Here is a 19,122-nt window from a genome sequence, read left to right on the forward strand (position 1 = left end):
CCCTCGGAAGATGACACTGCACTTCTGCTGAGTCACTTCGACGGTGTTCAGTAGTGGGTCTGTCCCGAGCTAACGGACGCAGCCCACTACCTACTATGCCCCCTACTAACGACATCGACTGCTAAGTCGCGGAGCCAGACTGAGTGAGGGTCCCCTCCAGAGAGCAGACCGCCACCACGTCCCTCCGTCGACCCCCCAGAACGTCACACGTTGAAGACTGAAGCAGAAGTACTATTCAGGGAAGGAAGGAACAGGAACACTGAGACCAAGGTCACCATGAGAGCTCCGGGCATGAAGGGCCACAAGACCAAGGTCACCATGAGAGCTCCGGGCATGAAGGGCCACAAGAGCAAGGAGGTTCCACTGTATTTAAATGAAGCACACATACCACAGACATGGCCTACCTTTTCATCCTTCACAGTTGTACCAGTTTTATTGTATTCTTATTATTTCGGTGAGCAGAAATTCTCGTATCATGAATTGTTGCATAAAAAAAAACCAGTTTAGAGTTGTGAAAGTAACAGAAAAGATTAAATATGGAAAGAAAAGATTCTTACCTGCGCAGAAAAACTTGAGAAGATCTGGTAAAACGCTTGTGGAGTGATGAGAGCTACATTCTGGAAAAGAAAAAAAAGGCCACAAAATGATTAACTATTGATATGCTTTCTGCTTGTCTTAGACATAGACACAGAAATAGAAAATGTTATTATCTCAGGAAGAGAAACTCAGGGGTGGTGTATCACAGCCTCAGACAACATACAAACCATAAAACGTAACAACATAAAACAGTAAAATTCCTTGCATGTACATCATTATTGCAGGTTCCTGGTGCATGGTACAATCATTATTGTAGGTTCCTGGTACATGGTACAATCATTATTGCAGGTTCCTGGTGCATGGTACAATCATTATTGCAGGTTCCTGGTGCATGGTACAATCATCATTGCAGGTTCCTGGTGCATGGTACAATCATTATTGCTGGTTCCTGGTGCATGGTACAATCATTATTGCTGGTTCCTGGTGCATGGTACAATCATTATCGCAGGTTCCTGGTGCATGGTACAATCATTATTGCTGGTTCCTGGTGCATGGTACAATCATTATTGCTGGTTCCTGGTGCATGGTACAATCATTATTGCAGGTTCCTGGTGCATGGTACAATCATTATTGCAGGTTCCTGGTGCATGGTACAATCATTATTGCAGGTTCCTGGTGCATGGTACAATCATTATTGCAGGTTCCTGGTGCATGGTACAATCATTATTGCAGGTTCCTGGTGCATGGTACAATCATTATTGCTGGTTCCTGGTGCATGGTACAATCATTATTGCTGGTTCCTGGTGCATGGTACAATCATTATTGCTGGTTCCTGGTGCATGGTACAATCATTATTGCTGGTTCCTGGTGCATGGTACAATCATTATTGCAGGTTCCTGGTGAATGGTACATCATTATTGCAGGTTCCTGGTACATGGTACAATCATTATTGCAGGTTCCTGGTGCATGGTACAATCATTATTGCAGGTTCCTGGTGAATGGTACATCATTATTGCAGGTTCCTGGTGAATGGTACATCATTATTGCAGGTTCCTGGTACATGGTACAATCATTATTGCTGGTTCCTGGTGCATGGTACAATCATTATTGCAGGTGCATGGTACAATCATTTAAACAAGGTGAAAAACAACATTTTGTGAAATAAGCCTTTCTGATCACAATGGATTTACACAATGAATAAAGCTTTGAGTGTGAAATGTAATGTACGGTGGAACCTCCCCCAATATAACACTTTCACCATTTTAAGACCTTGATTTTTCAGATATTCTGTTCTAAACATCTGTAAATTTACCCCCAGTACTCCTCCTTTTAATCCCTTTTTAAGATCTAATTTTATCAGATTTTTGGAGGTCTTAAAAGGGGGGTTCCACTGTACTCGAAAGAATAAGCACAATGTGACCTATGAAGAAAGCAATCGGTAAAACTGAGTTGTGATGAGTAAGCAATCCCATATTTTGCCATTTCCATGACTTCGTTATTTCCGGCTTTTAGTGAAAGTTGAGGCGAACCATTTCTTTTCTGGTATTTTTACACAAATAACGGTCAAATACTGAACATTTCCAGAAACACAAACACTTAATAATTAACCAAAGCATTGAACCCTGCCGCTTACTTTGTAGAAGCAGTATTGCACGAGAGTAGAAAGACGAACGTAGTAGTAATGGCCGTGCAGCAACAAAGCGCGCGACAGGAACCGGAACTTGCCAAACGCATAGTCGCTGTTCTGCACTGCTTGTCTCCCCTCTTTTCCCATGATGCCTGTGAATGACAGTTAAATATGATTAAGAGGTAATATCACACTCATTTACAAGATCCAAGTTTTGTATTCATGTATCAGCAAGCCAAGATGTAAAGTGATGAAAAGTCACTGCTTTAACCCTTTGACTACAGGATGATGAAAAGTCACTGCTTTAACCCTTTGACTACAGGATGATGAAAAGTCACTGCTTTAACCCTTTGACTACAGGATGATGAAAAGTCACTGCTTTAACCCTTTGACTACAGGAGAAATTTCATTTGAAACTCATAACATATTATAAGGCATAACCAAGCACCAAACCCAAAACTAAGAAAATGGTCTCGAGGGGAGTCAAGGGCCAACTAACAGCAATTGTCTCCCTTTTCAGAGTATTGACTTTTATTGTGATAGTCAAGGGGATACATTTCACAAAGAATCTTACTGCTTCTGCTAGCATATTCAGAGTCACTTCAACAATGGTCCTACATGTATGTCTACCATGTAACACTGCTTGACTAAACAATACATGTAGTCTCAACCCCAGAAATGACCAACTGGTGAATCCATTGCTTGATTCCGCTCGACAAAATTTCACACCTGAACTACTTCTCTTCAGATACGGTGCATGTCAGGAATCAGAGAAGGGGAAGGGAGATAACTCACCCAAACCAACATCAGCTTCCTGTATCATGCTGACGTCATTGGCCCCGTCCCCAATGGCTGCAGTCACCGGTTCCCTCGGCGACTGTTTGATCAGGCGCACAACCTGAAACATGAATACCAAAGTCATCAGCATCCAAATGATCAAAGTGTTCAAATAATCAAACCCTCTGTCAAACAGAGAAACCTCCATTTTAAGGCACCCACACTCTGCTTCATTTGATTAGCATCCTTTCTCACCCACAATCTGCTTCATTTGATTAGCATCCTTTCTCACCCACAATCTGCTTCATTTGATTAGCATCCTTTCTCACCCACACTCTGCTTCATTTGATTAGCATCCTTTCTCACCCACACTCTGCTTCATTTGATTAGCATCCTTTCTCACCCACACTCTGCTTTATTTGATTAGCATCATTTCTCACACGCACAAAAACATGTGAGCGAAAAAATCAAAAACAAAAAGCAATGTATCGATTGAACACTGGATTTCCCTTTTTGAGCCATGTGACATCAGAGGCCGACAAAACTTCATATTAAGGCGGCCAGCCGAGACTACAATATAGTGCATGTTTGTGTGCGTTCGATCTTAAAAACATTCGAACCAGAATTGATCGATACATAAATGTTATTTGGTTTTTTTACCAAAATAGGACATTTTACACAGATCTCAACAGTCATTGTTGACCTCACCTCACACTGACTGTCTCAATCTGTGTAAAATGTCATATTTTGGTCAAATATACAAATAACGTTTTTAAAACCATGAGCGCGCATGTTTCTGCAAAGACACACACATGCACCCACACACAACACACAACTCTTTCAAAACTGACCCACGCTTTCTGCACAGGGGACATTCTGCAGCAACACGTGTAACGGCCAGTCACTACACACATACACACACACACACACACAAAACTTCATGACAGACCTGTGTTTTGTGGACGACATCCCAGCGAGAAGCACAGCACAGCAACACAACCATAACACAATGTTACACACACACAAACGCATGCATGCAGGCACGCACACACACACATACGTTCTTTCTTTCTTTCTTTCTTTCTTTCTTTATTTGGTGTTTAACATCGTTTTCAACCGTTCAAGGTTATATCGCGACGGACACACACATACATACACACCCACATACAAACACACACTCAAACACAAACACACACACAAACACACACTCACAAACACACACACACTACACACACAAACATTGCTTACCTGCGCTTTCTGTATGGGGGACATGCGGCAGCACAGCACAGCCACACACGTTTGACACAGCTGCAGGAGGACGTTGCGGTGGTCAGCGAGGGCAAAGGTCAAGGACTGACCGCTGACGATCAACACATGCTCCACCCCATTCTCCGCCATCGTTACACTGAAACACAAAGCACATATGGGTTATTCTCCAGAGCCGCATGTGTACCAGTGAAAACCATGTTACGCCAGTTATATATCTTTACTTGACAGACATGTGTACCAGTGAAAACCATGTTACGCCAGTTATATATCTTTACTTGACAGACATGTGTACCAGTGAAAACCATGTTACGCCAGTTATATATCTTTACTTGACAGACATGTGTACCAGTGAAAACCATGTTACGCCAGTTACATATCTTTACTTGACAGACATGTGTACCAGTGAAAACCATGTTACGCCAGTTACATATCTTTACTTGACAGACATGTGTACCAGTGAAAACCATGTTACGCCAGTTACATATCTTTACTTGACAGACATGTGTACCAGTGAAAACCATGTTACGCCAGTTATATTTCTTTACTTGACAGACATTTTAATCATACAAATCAATTCTTTTAATAAACACTGGTTACACATTTATTCTTGGCCTGTAGAGAAAGAATTAGAAATACCTAAACAGTTTGATTGTATACATTCAGTACATTACAAGCATGTGAAAATACATCACTCGCGTAACATGGAAACCAGAGGAGGTGTCATGGATATAAATACAAACATTCAAAATAAAGAAAACCAAAATATATTTTATGTTTTGTTGATTGAATCTATTTGTCATTTAATATATAGAGAATACTACATGGCTTGCTGTGTCGTACCAGATTTACACGAGTTGTTTTTTTAAAATATTGAACTGCGAGCGAAAGCGAGCTGTTCACTATTTGAAAAAGCAACGGCATCACTGCAGAGCGCCTAGAATTGTACCCACGGAATATGCGCGATATAAGACTCATTGATTGATTGATTGATGTAGTATTCTGTTTATCCTACATACTGTACTTACGTGTATTTTACTGAAAATGTCTTGCAGACGAGGCAGCTAAATTGAAGACGCTTGTTTTGGAACCTCGATCTCTTCTAAAGCCTCGTGCAATCTATTACGTCAAAGCAAAGAAACGTCACTTTGAAAGTGTGGCGTGACGTGTTAGTTCTAAAGATTCATCGAGGGTAATTAGCGAGCGCAATTTTTGTTTCTGTAATGACGTTTGTCTCGGTGACTTTGGCATGATAAGCAGTGGAAAAACAGGTCCCTGCCAGACTTGCTTGACATGACCCCATTTACATGATATACACACGTGTGATTTGAACGATTATTATCTCACGGGTGTCTCTCACGTATGTAGGATAAACATTACAATCATTTAAAGGACTGACAATTCATGTCACAAAATGGTACCCAGCTCCGGAGAATAACCCATATACGGGGATCATGTCAAACGGAAATGTCCAGTATAAAACTACAGTGGAACCTCTGTTTTTAGACCACCTCAACCACCCCCCATTTAAGAGCTGCCTTTTAAAGACCCTCCTTTCTCGGATGCTCTTAGAGTAAATGTGAGATCAGTCTGTATGTTTGATACAACACTCCACCCTATTGTTTGCCACCATTACAACCAAACAGAACAAATCAAAATAAAATTATCAACTAAAAAAATATATCTAAAAACACAAACTCACACACACACACACACACACTTACACACACCCAACACACACACACTTACACAACACACTCCCATCATATCCAGCCCCACAAACACCCCCAACCCACACCCAAACCCAAACTGACCACCCCCCCCCCCCCTCAACAACACCTTCAGACCCCCGCCCCCCATAATTGCCAGCAAAGCCAATGTCACTCACGTCTTTTGGAGATCAGTCATACGCTCCAAGCTCTGCTCAGAGGATGTGATGTTGGTTAGTCTCAACTCCACCATCCCGGAATGAAAGTGACCGGTGGAGTGACTGATGTTGACCGCTGTCTCCTCCTTGTCCCCCGTCAGCACCCACACCTGCGCACATCACAGGTAACATTATTACAGGTAACATCATCTCAGGTAACATCATCACAAGTAACATCCTCACAGGTAACATTATTACAGGTAACACCATCTCAGGTAACATCATCACAGGTTACATCATCACAGGTAACATCATCACAGGCAACATCATCACAGGTAACATTATTACAGGTAACATCATCACAAGTAACATCATCACAGGTAACATTATTACAGGTAACGGACGGGCGCAGTGGATAAGACATCGGCCTCCTAATGGGAAGGTCGTGAGTTCAAATCGCAGCCGCCTGGTGGGTTAAGGGTGGAGATTTTTCCGATCTCCGATGTCAACTTATGTGCAGACCTGCTAGTGACTTATCCCCCTTCGTGGGTAACAGGCAAGCACAAGACCAAGTGCGCACGGAAAAGATTCTGTAATCCATGTCAGAGTTTTGTGTGTTATAGAAACACGAAAATACCAAGCATGCTTCCCTCAAAATTAGCGTCATTTTGCTGCCTAAATGGCGGGGTAAAAACGATCATACACAAACAAATCCACTTGTACAAAAATATGAGTGAACGTCGGAGTTTCAGCCCATGAACGAAGAAGAAGAAGAGAGAAGATTAAAGGTAACATTATCACAGGTAACATCATGTTCAGGTAACATCCTCTCAGGTAACATCATCACAGGTAACATCATCTCAGGTAACATCATCACAGGTAAATTCATCTCGGGTAACATCATCACAGGTAACGTCCTCACAGGTAACGTCCTCACAGGTAACATACAGGTAACATCATACAGGTAACATCATCACAGGTAACATCATCTCGGGCACATATGTGATCCTCCACCACGGGATGAGTCGCATGTCACCTTTGCATGATTTTCATATTTTTACATTTTCCTAAAGAGTTTTTATGCTCTATCCAGTGGTGAAAACCGTTTTAGAAAAGAGCAAAAACTGTTTGAGTTATAAGCCTGTGACTAAGGTGACCCTCACACTGTTACCAGACATTCCGTGGACTTATATTAAGCCTAGCGCAGAACTGCGCGAGGTGACATGCGACTCATTTCGTGGTGGAGGGTCACATATTAGTTTTCATGCAACTGCAAACCCCCCCCCCTCCTTTTAAAGCAGAGAAAAAATGACACATACTGTAAGGAGAAAAGCAGATAACAAAAATCATACCTTGATGCCAGCATGCCGGAGAGCGGTGATGGTCTCGGGAACGTCCTCCTGAAGCCTGTCCTCAACGGCCGTGATTCCCAGCAGTGTTAGTTCCTGCTCAATCTCGTTGTACACCTGTTCCACCTGTCAAATCATTCACAGGTACAGTGAAAATTTGTGTACAGCAAATCTTGCTCAAGCTTTAACAAAAAAATTAAATAACAAGTCGCGTAAGGCGAAATTACTACATTTAGTCAAGCTGTGGAACTTACAGAATGAAACTGAACGCACTGCATTTTTTCACAATGACCGTAGTTCGCCGCTCGTGCAAAAGGCAGTGAAATTAACGAGCCTATTTAGCGCGGGGGTGGTTGCGCTGTGCTGCATAGCACGCTTTTCTCTACCTCTTTGTTTTAACTTTCTGAGCGTGTTTTTAATCTAAACATACCATATCTATATGTTTTTGGAATCAGGAACTGACAAGGAATACGATGAAATTGTTTTTAAATTAAATCAATTTTGGAAATTTTATTTTAATCATAATTTTTATATTTTTAATTTTCAGAGCTTGTTTTTAATCCGAATATAACATATCTATATGTTTTTGGAATCAAAAAATGATAGAGAATAAGATGAACGTAATATTGGATCGTTTTATAAAAAAATAATTTTAGTTACAATTTTCACATATTTAATGACAAAAGTCATAAACTAATTTTTTAGCCTCCAAGCTGAAATGCAATACCATAGTCCGGCCTTTGTCGAAGATTGCTTGGCCAAAATTTCAATCAATTTTATTGAAAAATTAGGGTGTGACAGTGCCGCCTCAACTTTTACAAAAAGCCGGATATGACGTCATCAAAGATATTTTTCAAAAAAATGAAAAAACCGTCCGGGGATATCATACCCAGGAACTCTCATGTCAAATTTCATAAAGATCGGTCCAATAGTTTACTCTGAATCGCTCAACACACACACACACACACAGACACACTTGACTAAATGTAAAAACAACACCCAGCAAGTTATTTTTAACTTTTTTGATTTATACTGGAACACCCCCCACCCACCCCTTTAACACCCCTTTAAGACCCCCCCACCCCCTCTCAGACTTGTGTAGGTCTTAAAATGGGGGATCCAGTGTTTAGTGAACTATCTGAATCAGGGTGATCCCTTACAGTCAGGTTAGAAGGACTCGACAGCAGTTTTCTTCTTCTATCTGGTAAGCAAAAAAACCCCGACATTTTTGTTAAAATTATCTGTTGGACCAAACCTGGCTTCTGGGACTGCAACCCTTTCTAAGAGGTAAACAAAAACACACAAAAAGCATGCACGCACATACACACAAACACACACATGCACACACACACACAAACACACACAAAAAGCGCACACGCACACACACTCACACACACAAACACACAAAAAGCGTGCACGCTCACACACGCACAAACACACACACACACAACACATACACACACACACACACAAACACACACACACACACACACACACACACACAAACACCGTTTCTGACCTACCTTTTGTTCTCTGTCCTGCAGTGAAGTTTTGGCCTCTGTGAGCAAGGCCTCTATTTGCTGGTATTCCTCTGCCGTCAACTTCCTGTTGGCAATGGCCAGCGTCCTCAGGCCCAGCTGAAACCACACAAAAACACTAGCTGTGATGTCAACATGTTCACACTTGATTCTCAGGCATTATGAAGTGGTACAGTGCCCCCCCCCTCCCCCTCTCACAAACCATTCCCCTGACCCATTTAAATGTAAGCCTTATCCCGTTTTAGACCTGGATTTTTTCATTCCCAAAGATATTTGGCATTTTCCATGGATTATTCTATTCGATTGAGAACAGAACACACACACACAAACACACACATACACACACACACAAACACCCGCTATCAACTACATACCACAGCGAACTGGTCGACGTGAGTTCTAGCAGCCGGTAAGTCTCCTCTGTCTGTTGCAGCAATCTTGTTGAATACAGCAAGCTCCGCTCCCTTGCACAGCAGGTAGATCTCACCTGCCATGGCACAGGGACAAATAATACACAGGTAACTCAACCACTGTATCTTTCAAGCACATTTCACTGGCAAAGTAGTCCCCTCTTTTAGTTTAAAGATCCTCAAACAGAGAAATTCAGGTCTAAAAAGAGAGAGGGTCTTAAAATGGAGGCAATTTTACAGAGGGTTTCAACTGAAAATCTGAGAAAATTGTCTGAAAAAAACCTGAAGACTTAAAACCGTGAGGTTTTCAAAGGGTTCATCTCCCACGTATACTCGTGTTGTATTCAACCTGTTGTTCATGGGAGGTTTCCCGACACCATTTAGGCAACCATACTCTGCTTCCGGGGGAAGCATGCTGGATGTTTTTGTGTTTCTAAAACCAACCAACATCTGACATGGATTACAAGATCTTTATCATGCGTATATACTTGGTCTTGTGCCTGCCTGTACACACATAACGGGACAAGGCACAAGCAGGTTTGCACATAAGTTGACCCAGATCATCGGAAAAATCTCCACCCTTAACCAACAAGGCGCAGCAGGGATTCGAACCTACAACCTTCCGCTTGGGAGGCTGGCGTCTTATCTACTAGGCCTTTGCCATGTTGGGATAAGTCTCTTTTTGGGGGGTAACAGGAGAAGGGAAAGAATCCTTGAGTGGTCCAATCCAGCGGCACTTGCTTGACTGCCTAGACGGGCGCGGCTGGGATTTCGAACCCGAACCCGGAACCGTCCACACAAAGGGCCGATGTTTTAACCACTATGCCACTGCACCCGACCTCACCTTGATCATTCTTTAGGATGATGCTCATACAGCGACGAGTGGGGCTGAAGTCAAGGATGTGCAGAACCTTGTAACGTCGCATCTCCGTCTCTGTGGGGAAAGTGACCTCCATCAGCTCATCATGTATGCCGTGGTAAATGATGCCATACCTGCAAGCAAAGTAGACATGAGGCACAGTGACATACAGCAATGTTAAAATCTTTAATCTTTAATATCGCCTTTAATTCTCCTTTTAAGACCTCAAAAGCCAACGGCCATACCACGTTGAAAGCACCGGTTCTCATCCGATCACCGAAGTTAAGCAACGTCGGGCCCTGTTAGTACTTGGATGGGTGACCGCCTGGGAACACCGGGTGCAGTTGGCATCCATTTTTTCCTCCGAAATCGGCGTATGGCTGCCTAAATGGCGGGGTAAAAACGGTCATACACGTAAAATTCCACTTGTTCAAAAACACGAGTGTATGTGGGAGTTTCAGCCCACGAACGCAAAAGAAGAAGGAGAAGAAGACCTCAAAAGATCAGAGAAAATTAGATCCCCAAAAGGAGGGAGTCTTAAAATGGGGGTAAACTCACATAGGTTATGAACAGAAAGTCTGAGAAAACAGGGTCAAAAGGGAGGAAGTCTAACATGAGAGACAGTGAGTCTAACTGATTTCACAGGCAGGAATATGCCTTTAACCTTTACCGTGCTTCCTGGGCCGTGGACAACCCACAGCCTCAAAAAAGAGTCTGTATCTCTAAAACTATTTGGAGTATTTAACTGAGACTCCATGTAATCTTCAAACACCATAGAACCTTCCTATTGACCATTTTTTAAAGGATTATCTTTGTAAACCAACAAATAAAACAATGACATAATTTGAACTACACAGCCCGGATGTTGTGGGTCGTGGAATTAAAGAAGGTATTTTAAGGTGTTTATCCCTATTCGGATGGCTTGGGTTGTGTACCACCCATACTCTGCAAAGAAGCGGTAAAGAGTTTATCCCTATTCGGATGGCGTGTGTTGTGTACGACCCATACTTTTTACATTGCATCCTTCTTAAGAAAGTATGGGTCGTACATGACCCACATCATATGGATTGTGTAGTCCAAAGCGTGATCCAGTGAAGGTTAAACAAGCAAAGCTAGACAGCAAGCCTACCTGCGACAAGCTTCCACGAGCGCCTTCTCGTCGGGTGATGACGCGTGATAGTCGTAATCCTGGCCGTCCGAGCTGTAGACGGTGGACGCCCCGAACCCTGCGTCCCCCCCGGACACGTTGTCCACTCGCACCGTGTGGCACAGCACTAGCACCATGAAGAACTCAAACATTTTGTCCTGAAACAACAGCAACACGGTGAAAAACTCTGCCATTTTGTCCTGAAACAACAGCAACACGGTGAAAAACTCTGCCATTTTGTCCTGAAACAACAGCAACACGGTGAAGAACTCGGCCATTTTGTCCTGAAACAACAGCAACACGGTGAAGAACTCTGCCATTTTGTCCCGAAACAACAGCAACACGGTGAAAAACTCTGCCATTTTGGCCTGAAACAACAGCAACACGGTGAAAAACTCGGCCATTTTGTCCTGAAACAACAGCAACACTGTGAAAAACTCCTGCCATGTAAGATCTCTCTAATGAGAGGACACCTCCCAGTAAAAGATGCCACCTCTTGTTCCTTTCTCTATAGACTTGACTGAAGTATAACCTGTCATGTCACAACACCCACACTGTAAGTACACTTTTAGCTCATCCCAAAGGTGTCCTTTCACTGCAGGTATTACTGTATTGACCAGTTCGCTGCAAGAAATTATTAGTAAACAAAGCATTACCTGTATTGACCTGAATTGACAACTTGCAGTGTGCCCTTGATGTATAAATAAACACAGCACACACTCACACATTGTTTGTTTGTTGTTTTTCTTCTTCTGCTTTGTTGTTTTTTGAACAGTTTGTTGCCCGTGAAAGAAAGTTACCAAGGACTTCAGCGGACAATTCCTACACGCAACGAAAGGGTTAAAATCCGGGAAAACCTTTTTATGTCATTTTGGCACAGCCATTTTGGCCTGGAAAGGTGAGAGGAAATTCTGCAAGGTGGTTAAGCAGACACAACAAATAAAGAAACCAACCGTCCAGTTCGTGACAGGTGAGGGCTGAAGTTGCCCGGGTGACGGGAAGGGACACAGCTGACCATCGATTTCCTCAAACACGGCCCCCTGGATGGAGCACAGGCGGAAACACATCATGTTCTCTGTCAGTGTCCCCGTCTTGTCCGTGAACAGGTACTCCACCTTGCACAGGGAAATAGAAATGCAGGTAAATATGAACAGGTAAAAAAACCTACATGTTCAAGCGTGAAAGATTGTGTGTGTGGGTGTGTGTGTGTGTGTGTGTGTGTGTGTGTGTGTGTGTGTGTGTGTGTGTGTGTGTGTGTGTGTGTGTGTGTGTGTGTGTGCATGCGTGCATGTGTGCGTGTATGCGTGCGTGTGTCAGTGTGTCCTTCAAAGAGTCTTCAACATAGTTATAAAGGAACCACCACAAAATAAATCATAGGCCTGAGAAAAATCATAAAAGCTCCTAACCCCTGTAAGAGCCTTGTCAGACCTGCTATGACATACATGATGGTTTGCACAACAAGGAAAGCATCTTTAAGCAATCTATCAAGACAAAGGTAAGTGTCTCTCACCTGTCCAAGCTCCTCGTTAAGGTCAGAGGTGTTGGCTTGCGCTGGCAGGTCAGTCCGCGGATCGTACATCTCAGAGTCCCACGAGAAGAACATGGAGCCGATAAACTTCTGCATTTCTGTGCACAGAGACAGAGTGAAAAAACATCAGTTAGGGCAGTTTGATTTTTTTCTGATTTTAGACTCTGAGGATGTGTGTGTGTGTGTGTGTGTGTGTGTGTGTGTGTGTGTGTGTGTGTGTGTGTGTGTGTGTGTGTGTGTGTGTGTGTGTGTGTGTGTGTGTGTATGTGTGTGTGTGTGTGTGTGTGTGTGTATGTGTGTGTGTGTGTGTGTGTATGTATGTGTGAGGTGTGTGTGTGTGTGTGTGTGTGTGTATGTGTGTGTGTGTGTGTGTGTGTGTATGTGTGTGTGTGTGTGTGTGTGTATGTGTGTCAGTTCAATTATAAAGGTACCACAACAAAATAAATCTGAGCCTGAGAAAAATCATAAAAAGGCTCTGCGCACACACACACACACACACACACACACACCACACACACTCTCTTTCTCTGTCTGTCTGTCTGTCTGTCTGTCTGTCTGTCTGTCTGTCTGTTGACTGTCTGTCTGTCTGTCTCTCTGTCTGTCCAGTTATAAAAGGTGGCATGTTACTTACCCACAGTGACATAAAGAGAGATGGGGATGATATAGTTGAACAGCACCATGAAAGCAAGGAAGTCCTCAACCACATAGCTCGCCTGGAAACACAACCATACATCTCATTAATTAAGGGGTCTATTCAAAAAAAAATTGAAATATTTTACATGAACTAAAAGCAATTCTATACTTTATCATTCAAGAAACCAATCCTCTGTTGTTCAAAAGTTCTTTGAACTTTATCCACAAAACAAACATAAATACAACTAGCAACAACAAGAGGTCAAGGTCATTTGCTAATACTGTAGGTCATTTCTACAAGGTCATTTGAACATTTAACAGCATGCCAGAAATGAGTAACAGGATGATTGTGCAGACCCGGGAACAGCGATAATCAAAATCAACCATCAAGACATTGGCGTTAGAAAAAGGTCAAGGTTATTCACCACAAGGTCATGCTGATCTCTACAAAGAACAAACCAAGAAAGGTCTGATGTACAAAATGCAGGTACATGCAAGTCCACATTTTAAGCTCAAGGCCATAGCCTGATATATGCCCCGTGTAAGGTTCACCGACCCACTGAGTGAATCTCAAACAGATTTGCTCTTCTCTCCGTAATTATGACGTCACATCCACCGGGTTAATTTGGGACTATGCTAAACTCAAATGTCATAAACACAATGGCAAGACTGACAATTACAGTGGGTCAAGGTCACTCACCGTGAGGTCATCCTTGCCAGGGGGGACATACCAGGGAAGGTCAAAGGTCTTGGTGTACCAGTGTTTTAGACCGGTGAACAGGGAGGACAGGGTGAAGAGGACCAGGATGAACAGGATGATTAAGGTGTTCATGCGCCTGGGACACACACACCAACACAAGGGTCAACTCAACACACACTACATAACATGCGCATCACAGAGAAAATATAAGGCCAAGACAAATATTCAATTTTTTCCGATCCCCCAACTGACAATATTTTTTTCTCCTGACCCTAGAAAAATGTTTCAACCCTTCAAGAAAAAGTATTAGTTAAATATTTTTAACAATAATTTTGCAGACTATACAAAGAAAGGTCCCCGACATCAAGGGAACACAGCTCTCACGATAACCGGCTGTTTACAAAAGCAAAATGCGCCTTTAAAAACTTTGATTAAAAAAACTGTTAAAAAGCAACCGAGCTACTGATCCCTCATTTTTGGGTTGTTGTTGCTGTATTATTGGAAACAATCATTTTATTCATTGGGGGCCTAGAACATTTTGGGAACGAACTATGTCAATTTTGTACAGGCTGTGGAAGAAATACAGTGGAACCCCCCTTTTAAGACCTCCAAAAATCTGAGAAAATCAGGTCTTAAAAAGGAGGGAGTCTTAAAATGGGGGTAATTCTACAGAGGTTATGAACAGAAAATCTGAGAAAACAAGGTCTTAAAAAGGAGGGAGTCTTAAAATGGGGGTAATTCTACAGAGGTTATGAACAGAAAGTCTGAGAAAACAAGGTCTTAAAAAGGAGGGTCTTAACAGGTGGGTTCCACTGTACAAGCAATCAAAGCAGCAGTAAACAGCAAGCTTTGATGTGCCAAATAACTTCAAAACAAAAGGGCGTATCAAGTCCTTTTGGACACTTAAGCACACAAAAACTACTTGAAGCTAATGCTTTTCACTGTGATGACCTCGGCTGTTTGAATGTAGGGCAATGCTTGCCTCACTCTTTCTAAGGGACACGAATCTTCCACAGCACATAAAAACCCAGAGTTATTTCCCTAAATTGTCTATTTGAATTGCTACATGTGTTATCCCTGAACACTTTCAACATTTTACATAAAGCAAAATTCTCACAATTGTCTTTCTTCCTGTGTCTTGTCACCTACTGGAACCCCCATGTGTCCCTTTGGAAACTGTTTTCTCATACTTTTTCTTCAGAACCTCTGTAAATTCCCCCCCCCCCCCCCCCCTCCCACCCCCCCCCCCCCTTTTAAGACTCTCTCCTTTAAAAGACCCAAGGTTTCTCCTTTTTTTCAGGTCCTGAAAGAGAGACACTGTTCTCATAATTCATCATACTTTCTGTGATTCAGCTAGAAGTAAACTATTATTATTCTGTTATTACCAAGCAAACAAACTAACAAAAACTAAATATCAAACAAAAACACAAAAACATTAAACACCAATAAAATCCAATAAAAATGTGTCGAAGAGCACAACAAGAAAAAAAAGCAAAAACGTTCACAACAGCCATATTGAGACAATCCAAAATTAACAGCATACTTATATATATTTCCCAAGTCACGGCGCTGCATACAAAACAGAAACCTAACTTAGCATCACTTGGAAAGTTGCTACAAGCCTACAATTCTGAAATGTGCTTCATAAATAGTTTGCTCAGAGTTTAAGGACTCTGATACAAGTGCTGTCATTGGAGTTAAGAAAAACAATAGCATTAAGCAAACAAATCTGAAAATATCTTTCAAATGATGTGCATTTAAGTTTTCTGAATATTAACCTAATACAAAAACGCGCATTTTAAGACAACGGAAAACAGAAGAAAACAATGTGGCATATTGTTATTAATGTAGACGAGCGCAGTGGCGTGCGTGGTGGTAAGACATTGATCGGCCTCCTAATCGGGAGGTCATGAGTTCGAATCCCGGTCGCTGCCGCCTGGTGGGTTAAGAGTGGAGATTTTTCCGATCTCCCAGGTCAACTTGTGTACACGCAAGCACAAGACCAAGTGCGCACGGAAAAGATCCTGTAATCCATGTCAGAGTTCGGTGGGTTATAGAAACACAAAAATACCCAGCATGTCTCCCCCGAAATCAGCGTATGGCAGGGTAAAAACGGTCACACACGGTCATACACGTAAAAATCCACTCGTGCTAAAAACATGAGTGAACGTGGATTCTAAGCCCATGAACGAAGAAGAAGAAGAAAAAGAAGAAGAAGAAGAAGAATTTATTAATGCATGTTCTATAAGGGGAGGAAAGTGCAGGAAAAATCAAAACTTGATTGACAAAGCACTCACCATTCCACACGAGAGAATTTGGTTTTCTTGAACTTGGAATTCAACGCCATCTTTGTTTCCTGGCCAGTGTATATTGCACACCCTGCAAAAAGAACAAGAGGCGAAGCCTTCAAGGCTCACGTAAGAAATAGACAAACAGTAACACAAACTCAATCACTCCGTCACACATACACACCCACACACACAGTAAGCTTAGGTGACACTGTGGATCTAGATCTGTCTGTCTGCATGTAGCCTACTTTCAGGGACACGACTGCCAAATAGTCTCGGCCCGCTCAAAATAACAATGACCGAGACCACACACACCACGCGAGAGAGAAAGACTACAGGGAGGAATGCCGTCATGATGCATTAATTGACGTCAAACACTTTTGACCGTGACGTAATCTTATGCGAGCTTTATCCATAGTCTTGGATAACCACTCACACATAGACTCGGAAATGTTAAAGTTTCTACCACAGACATACACACGCACAAACACACACACACACGCACACACACACGCACAAACGCACAAACGCACAGACAGACAAAGTTACGATCGCATAGGCTACACTTCGTGAGCCAAAAACTGTCTTTCAACCGTAGGCACACATGAAAAGCACATATCAGTCATTTCAACAACACAGAAAAATGACTTTTCTGAAAAGCAAACACACACACACACACACACACAGGGCGCACACACACACACACAAACACTCTGGCACACATGCAAACTCACAAACTGACACTTGTACATGTACACACACACACAACCAGACACACCCACAGACACACCCACACGAAACTAACCTCACACACAAAAACACAAGAAGCCATTCCCATACCAAAAACATAAGTGGTGTTCTTGAGCCTGGCGCCTCGCAGCAAGACGTTCTCCGTACTGAGCGAGTGCACAACCTTTTCCCCATTGCGCACAACGTGCATGTTGCCCACAAACCGGTAGAGGTCGGCCATGGGCTGCTCGCATTCTATCTTGGCCTCCAGCCGATCAAAGTCACTGTCCTTCTGGTAGCTCCTTGTCTCTGGCACGCACACATGCGTCTGCAAAGAACAAACAAGTAAATGCTTATATGACTCCCCTTCATCATGTACCATTACAGTGGAGCATCTGCAAAGAAAAGACAAGAGACTCAAATGCTTAAACAACTCCCCTTTCATTGTGTCCCATTATTGTGGGACGTCTGCAAAGAAAAGGACAATAAGATCAAATGCTTATATGACTCCCTTTTGTCATGTCACATTACAGTGGAACGTCTGCAAAGAAAAACAAATGCTTATAGGACTCCCCTTTGTCATGTCCCATTACAGAGGAACGTCTGCAAAGAACAGACTAGCAACTGCTTATATGATTCACCTTCATCATGTCCCATTACAGTTTCTAGACACTCTCCTGATTATTCAGCTGAGTCGGAAAAATGGCAAGAGAAGAGAGTTTGCAGCAAAGAGAGAAGCTAATCCTGCTAAAGATGTCAAAGAAAATATTATCATAAGACTCAAATTCATTCCAACTCATCGTTTCCTTATTGTTATTGTGTTTGCTAATCATTGCTGCACATTTTGTATTTGCTTTATGGTGGGGTTTTTCAAAGACAGGAGCTCATTTTTTCTAATAATTTTTCTTTTAATTACCATACAAATTTTTTTCTTGTTAGTTGTTGCTGTGCATTTTTAATCGTAGGGTTTTATTTCCTCAAAGATGGTGATCTCACTAGATTTGCATACTCATCTGCTTATTTCTGTAAATGTTTACACCCATTTTCAAGACTCCCTCCCTTTTGAATTAAGACCTGTTTTGGGGGATGTATGGTAGTTTTACCGGAGCAGTAATAGGCCCATGGTATTCTGCGATTAATCTGACCTTGAGGTTAGTTTCACCGTCCAGGTTGGCTGTGGTGACGTAGCACTTTCCCTCGGGATCACTGGACGACAGCATGACCAGGTCACAGGGGAACTCCTCGTTGATCTGAACACGCACGATGTTTCCCACCTGAAGTGCAGGAACACAGAAACATCAAGCATGAGATCAGTCGACACACATGACGGCGCAGTGGTCTAGTGGATACAACATCGGCCTCTTAATTGGAGTTTCGTGAGTTCAAATCCATGCCGCGGCCGCCTGGTGGGTCAAGGGTGGAGATTTTCTGATCTCCCACGTCAACTCATGTGCAGACCTGCTAGCGCCTTATCCCCCTTCGTGTGTACACGCAAGCACAAGACCAAGTGCGCAGAGAAAAGATCTTGTAATCCATGTCAGAATTCGGTGGGTTATAGAAACACGAAAATACCCAGCGTGCTTCCCCCGAAAGCTGTGTATGGCAGCCTAAATGGCGGGGTAAAAACAATCATGCACATAAAAGCCGTGGGAGTTACAGACCATGAACAAAACAAACACACAAGATCATGACATTTTGTTTAAAACCCTGAAAGTATGCTGCCCCCCAGGAATTTCTTTTTGAAAAATGTATGCAAAATGGTGCAATCAGGTGGTCTCAAAAATGTTCTCTGGAGCTTTGGAAACATGACAGGTATGTTTATTATATCAAGACATTAGACAAAGGGACAGCAAAACATGCACTTTAT

General features: G+C 42.5%; 1 protein-coding gene and 1 non-coding gene across 4 annotated transcripts in view; one reads left to right on the plus strand and one right to left on the minus strand.

Moving 5' to 3' along the window:
- The window catches only part of LOC138945740 (phospholipid-transporting ATPase IF-like), a 74,195-nt gene that overhangs the window by 24,450 nt on the left and 30,623 nt on the right, over positions 1 to 19,122 (minus strand). For all 3 annotated transcript variants that reach the window (XR_011449101.1, XM_070317235.1, XM_070317234.1), the window contains exons 6-22: positions 18,401 to 18,529; positions 17,367 to 17,583; positions 16,536 to 16,617; positions 14,239 to 14,374; positions 13,537 to 13,618; positions 12,888 to 13,003; positions 12,331 to 12,492; positions 11,360 to 11,535; positions 10,211 to 10,364; positions 9,336 to 9,443; positions 8,947 to 9,060; positions 7,427 to 7,549; positions 6,096 to 6,244; positions 4,190 to 4,346; positions 2,960 to 3,062; positions 2,171 to 2,316; positions 558 to 617 (exon numbers count right to left, since the gene is read on the minus strand). Coding sequence is in view for 2 of the 3 variants with exons in the window: in XM_070317235.1 (XP_070173336.1) it covers positions 558 to 617; positions 2,171 to 2,316; positions 2,960 to 3,062; positions 4,190 to 4,346; positions 6,096 to 6,244; positions 7,427 to 7,549; positions 8,947 to 9,060; positions 9,336 to 9,443; positions 10,211 to 10,364; positions 11,360 to 11,535; positions 12,331 to 12,492; positions 12,888 to 13,003; positions 13,537 to 13,618; positions 14,239 to 14,374; positions 16,536 to 16,617; positions 17,367 to 17,583; positions 18,401 to 18,529 (2,214 nt within the window). In the remaining variant the exon portion in view is untranslated. The remainder of the gene's footprint in view (positions 1 to 557; positions 618 to 2,170; positions 2,317 to 2,959; positions 3,063 to 4,189; positions 4,347 to 6,095; positions 6,245 to 7,426; positions 7,550 to 8,946; positions 9,061 to 9,335; positions 9,444 to 10,210; positions 10,365 to 11,359; positions 11,536 to 12,330; positions 12,493 to 12,887; positions 13,004 to 13,536; positions 13,619 to 14,238; positions 14,375 to 16,535; positions 16,618 to 17,366; positions 17,584 to 18,400; positions 18,530 to 19,122) is intronic.
- Positions 10,462 to 10,580, plus strand: LOC138946413 (5S ribosomal RNA). The gene has a single exon (XR_011449275.1). It is a non-coding gene; the product is annotated as a 5S ribosomal RNA (ribosomal RNA).

This window comes from Littorina saxatilis, linkage group LG13, assembly GCF_037325665.1.
Source record: "Littorina saxatilis isolate snail1 linkage group LG13, US_GU_Lsax_2.0, whole genome shotgun sequence".
Classification (NCBI taxonomy): domain Eukaryota; kingdom Metazoa; phylum Mollusca; class Gastropoda; order Littorinimorpha; family Littorinidae; genus Littorina; species Littorina saxatilis.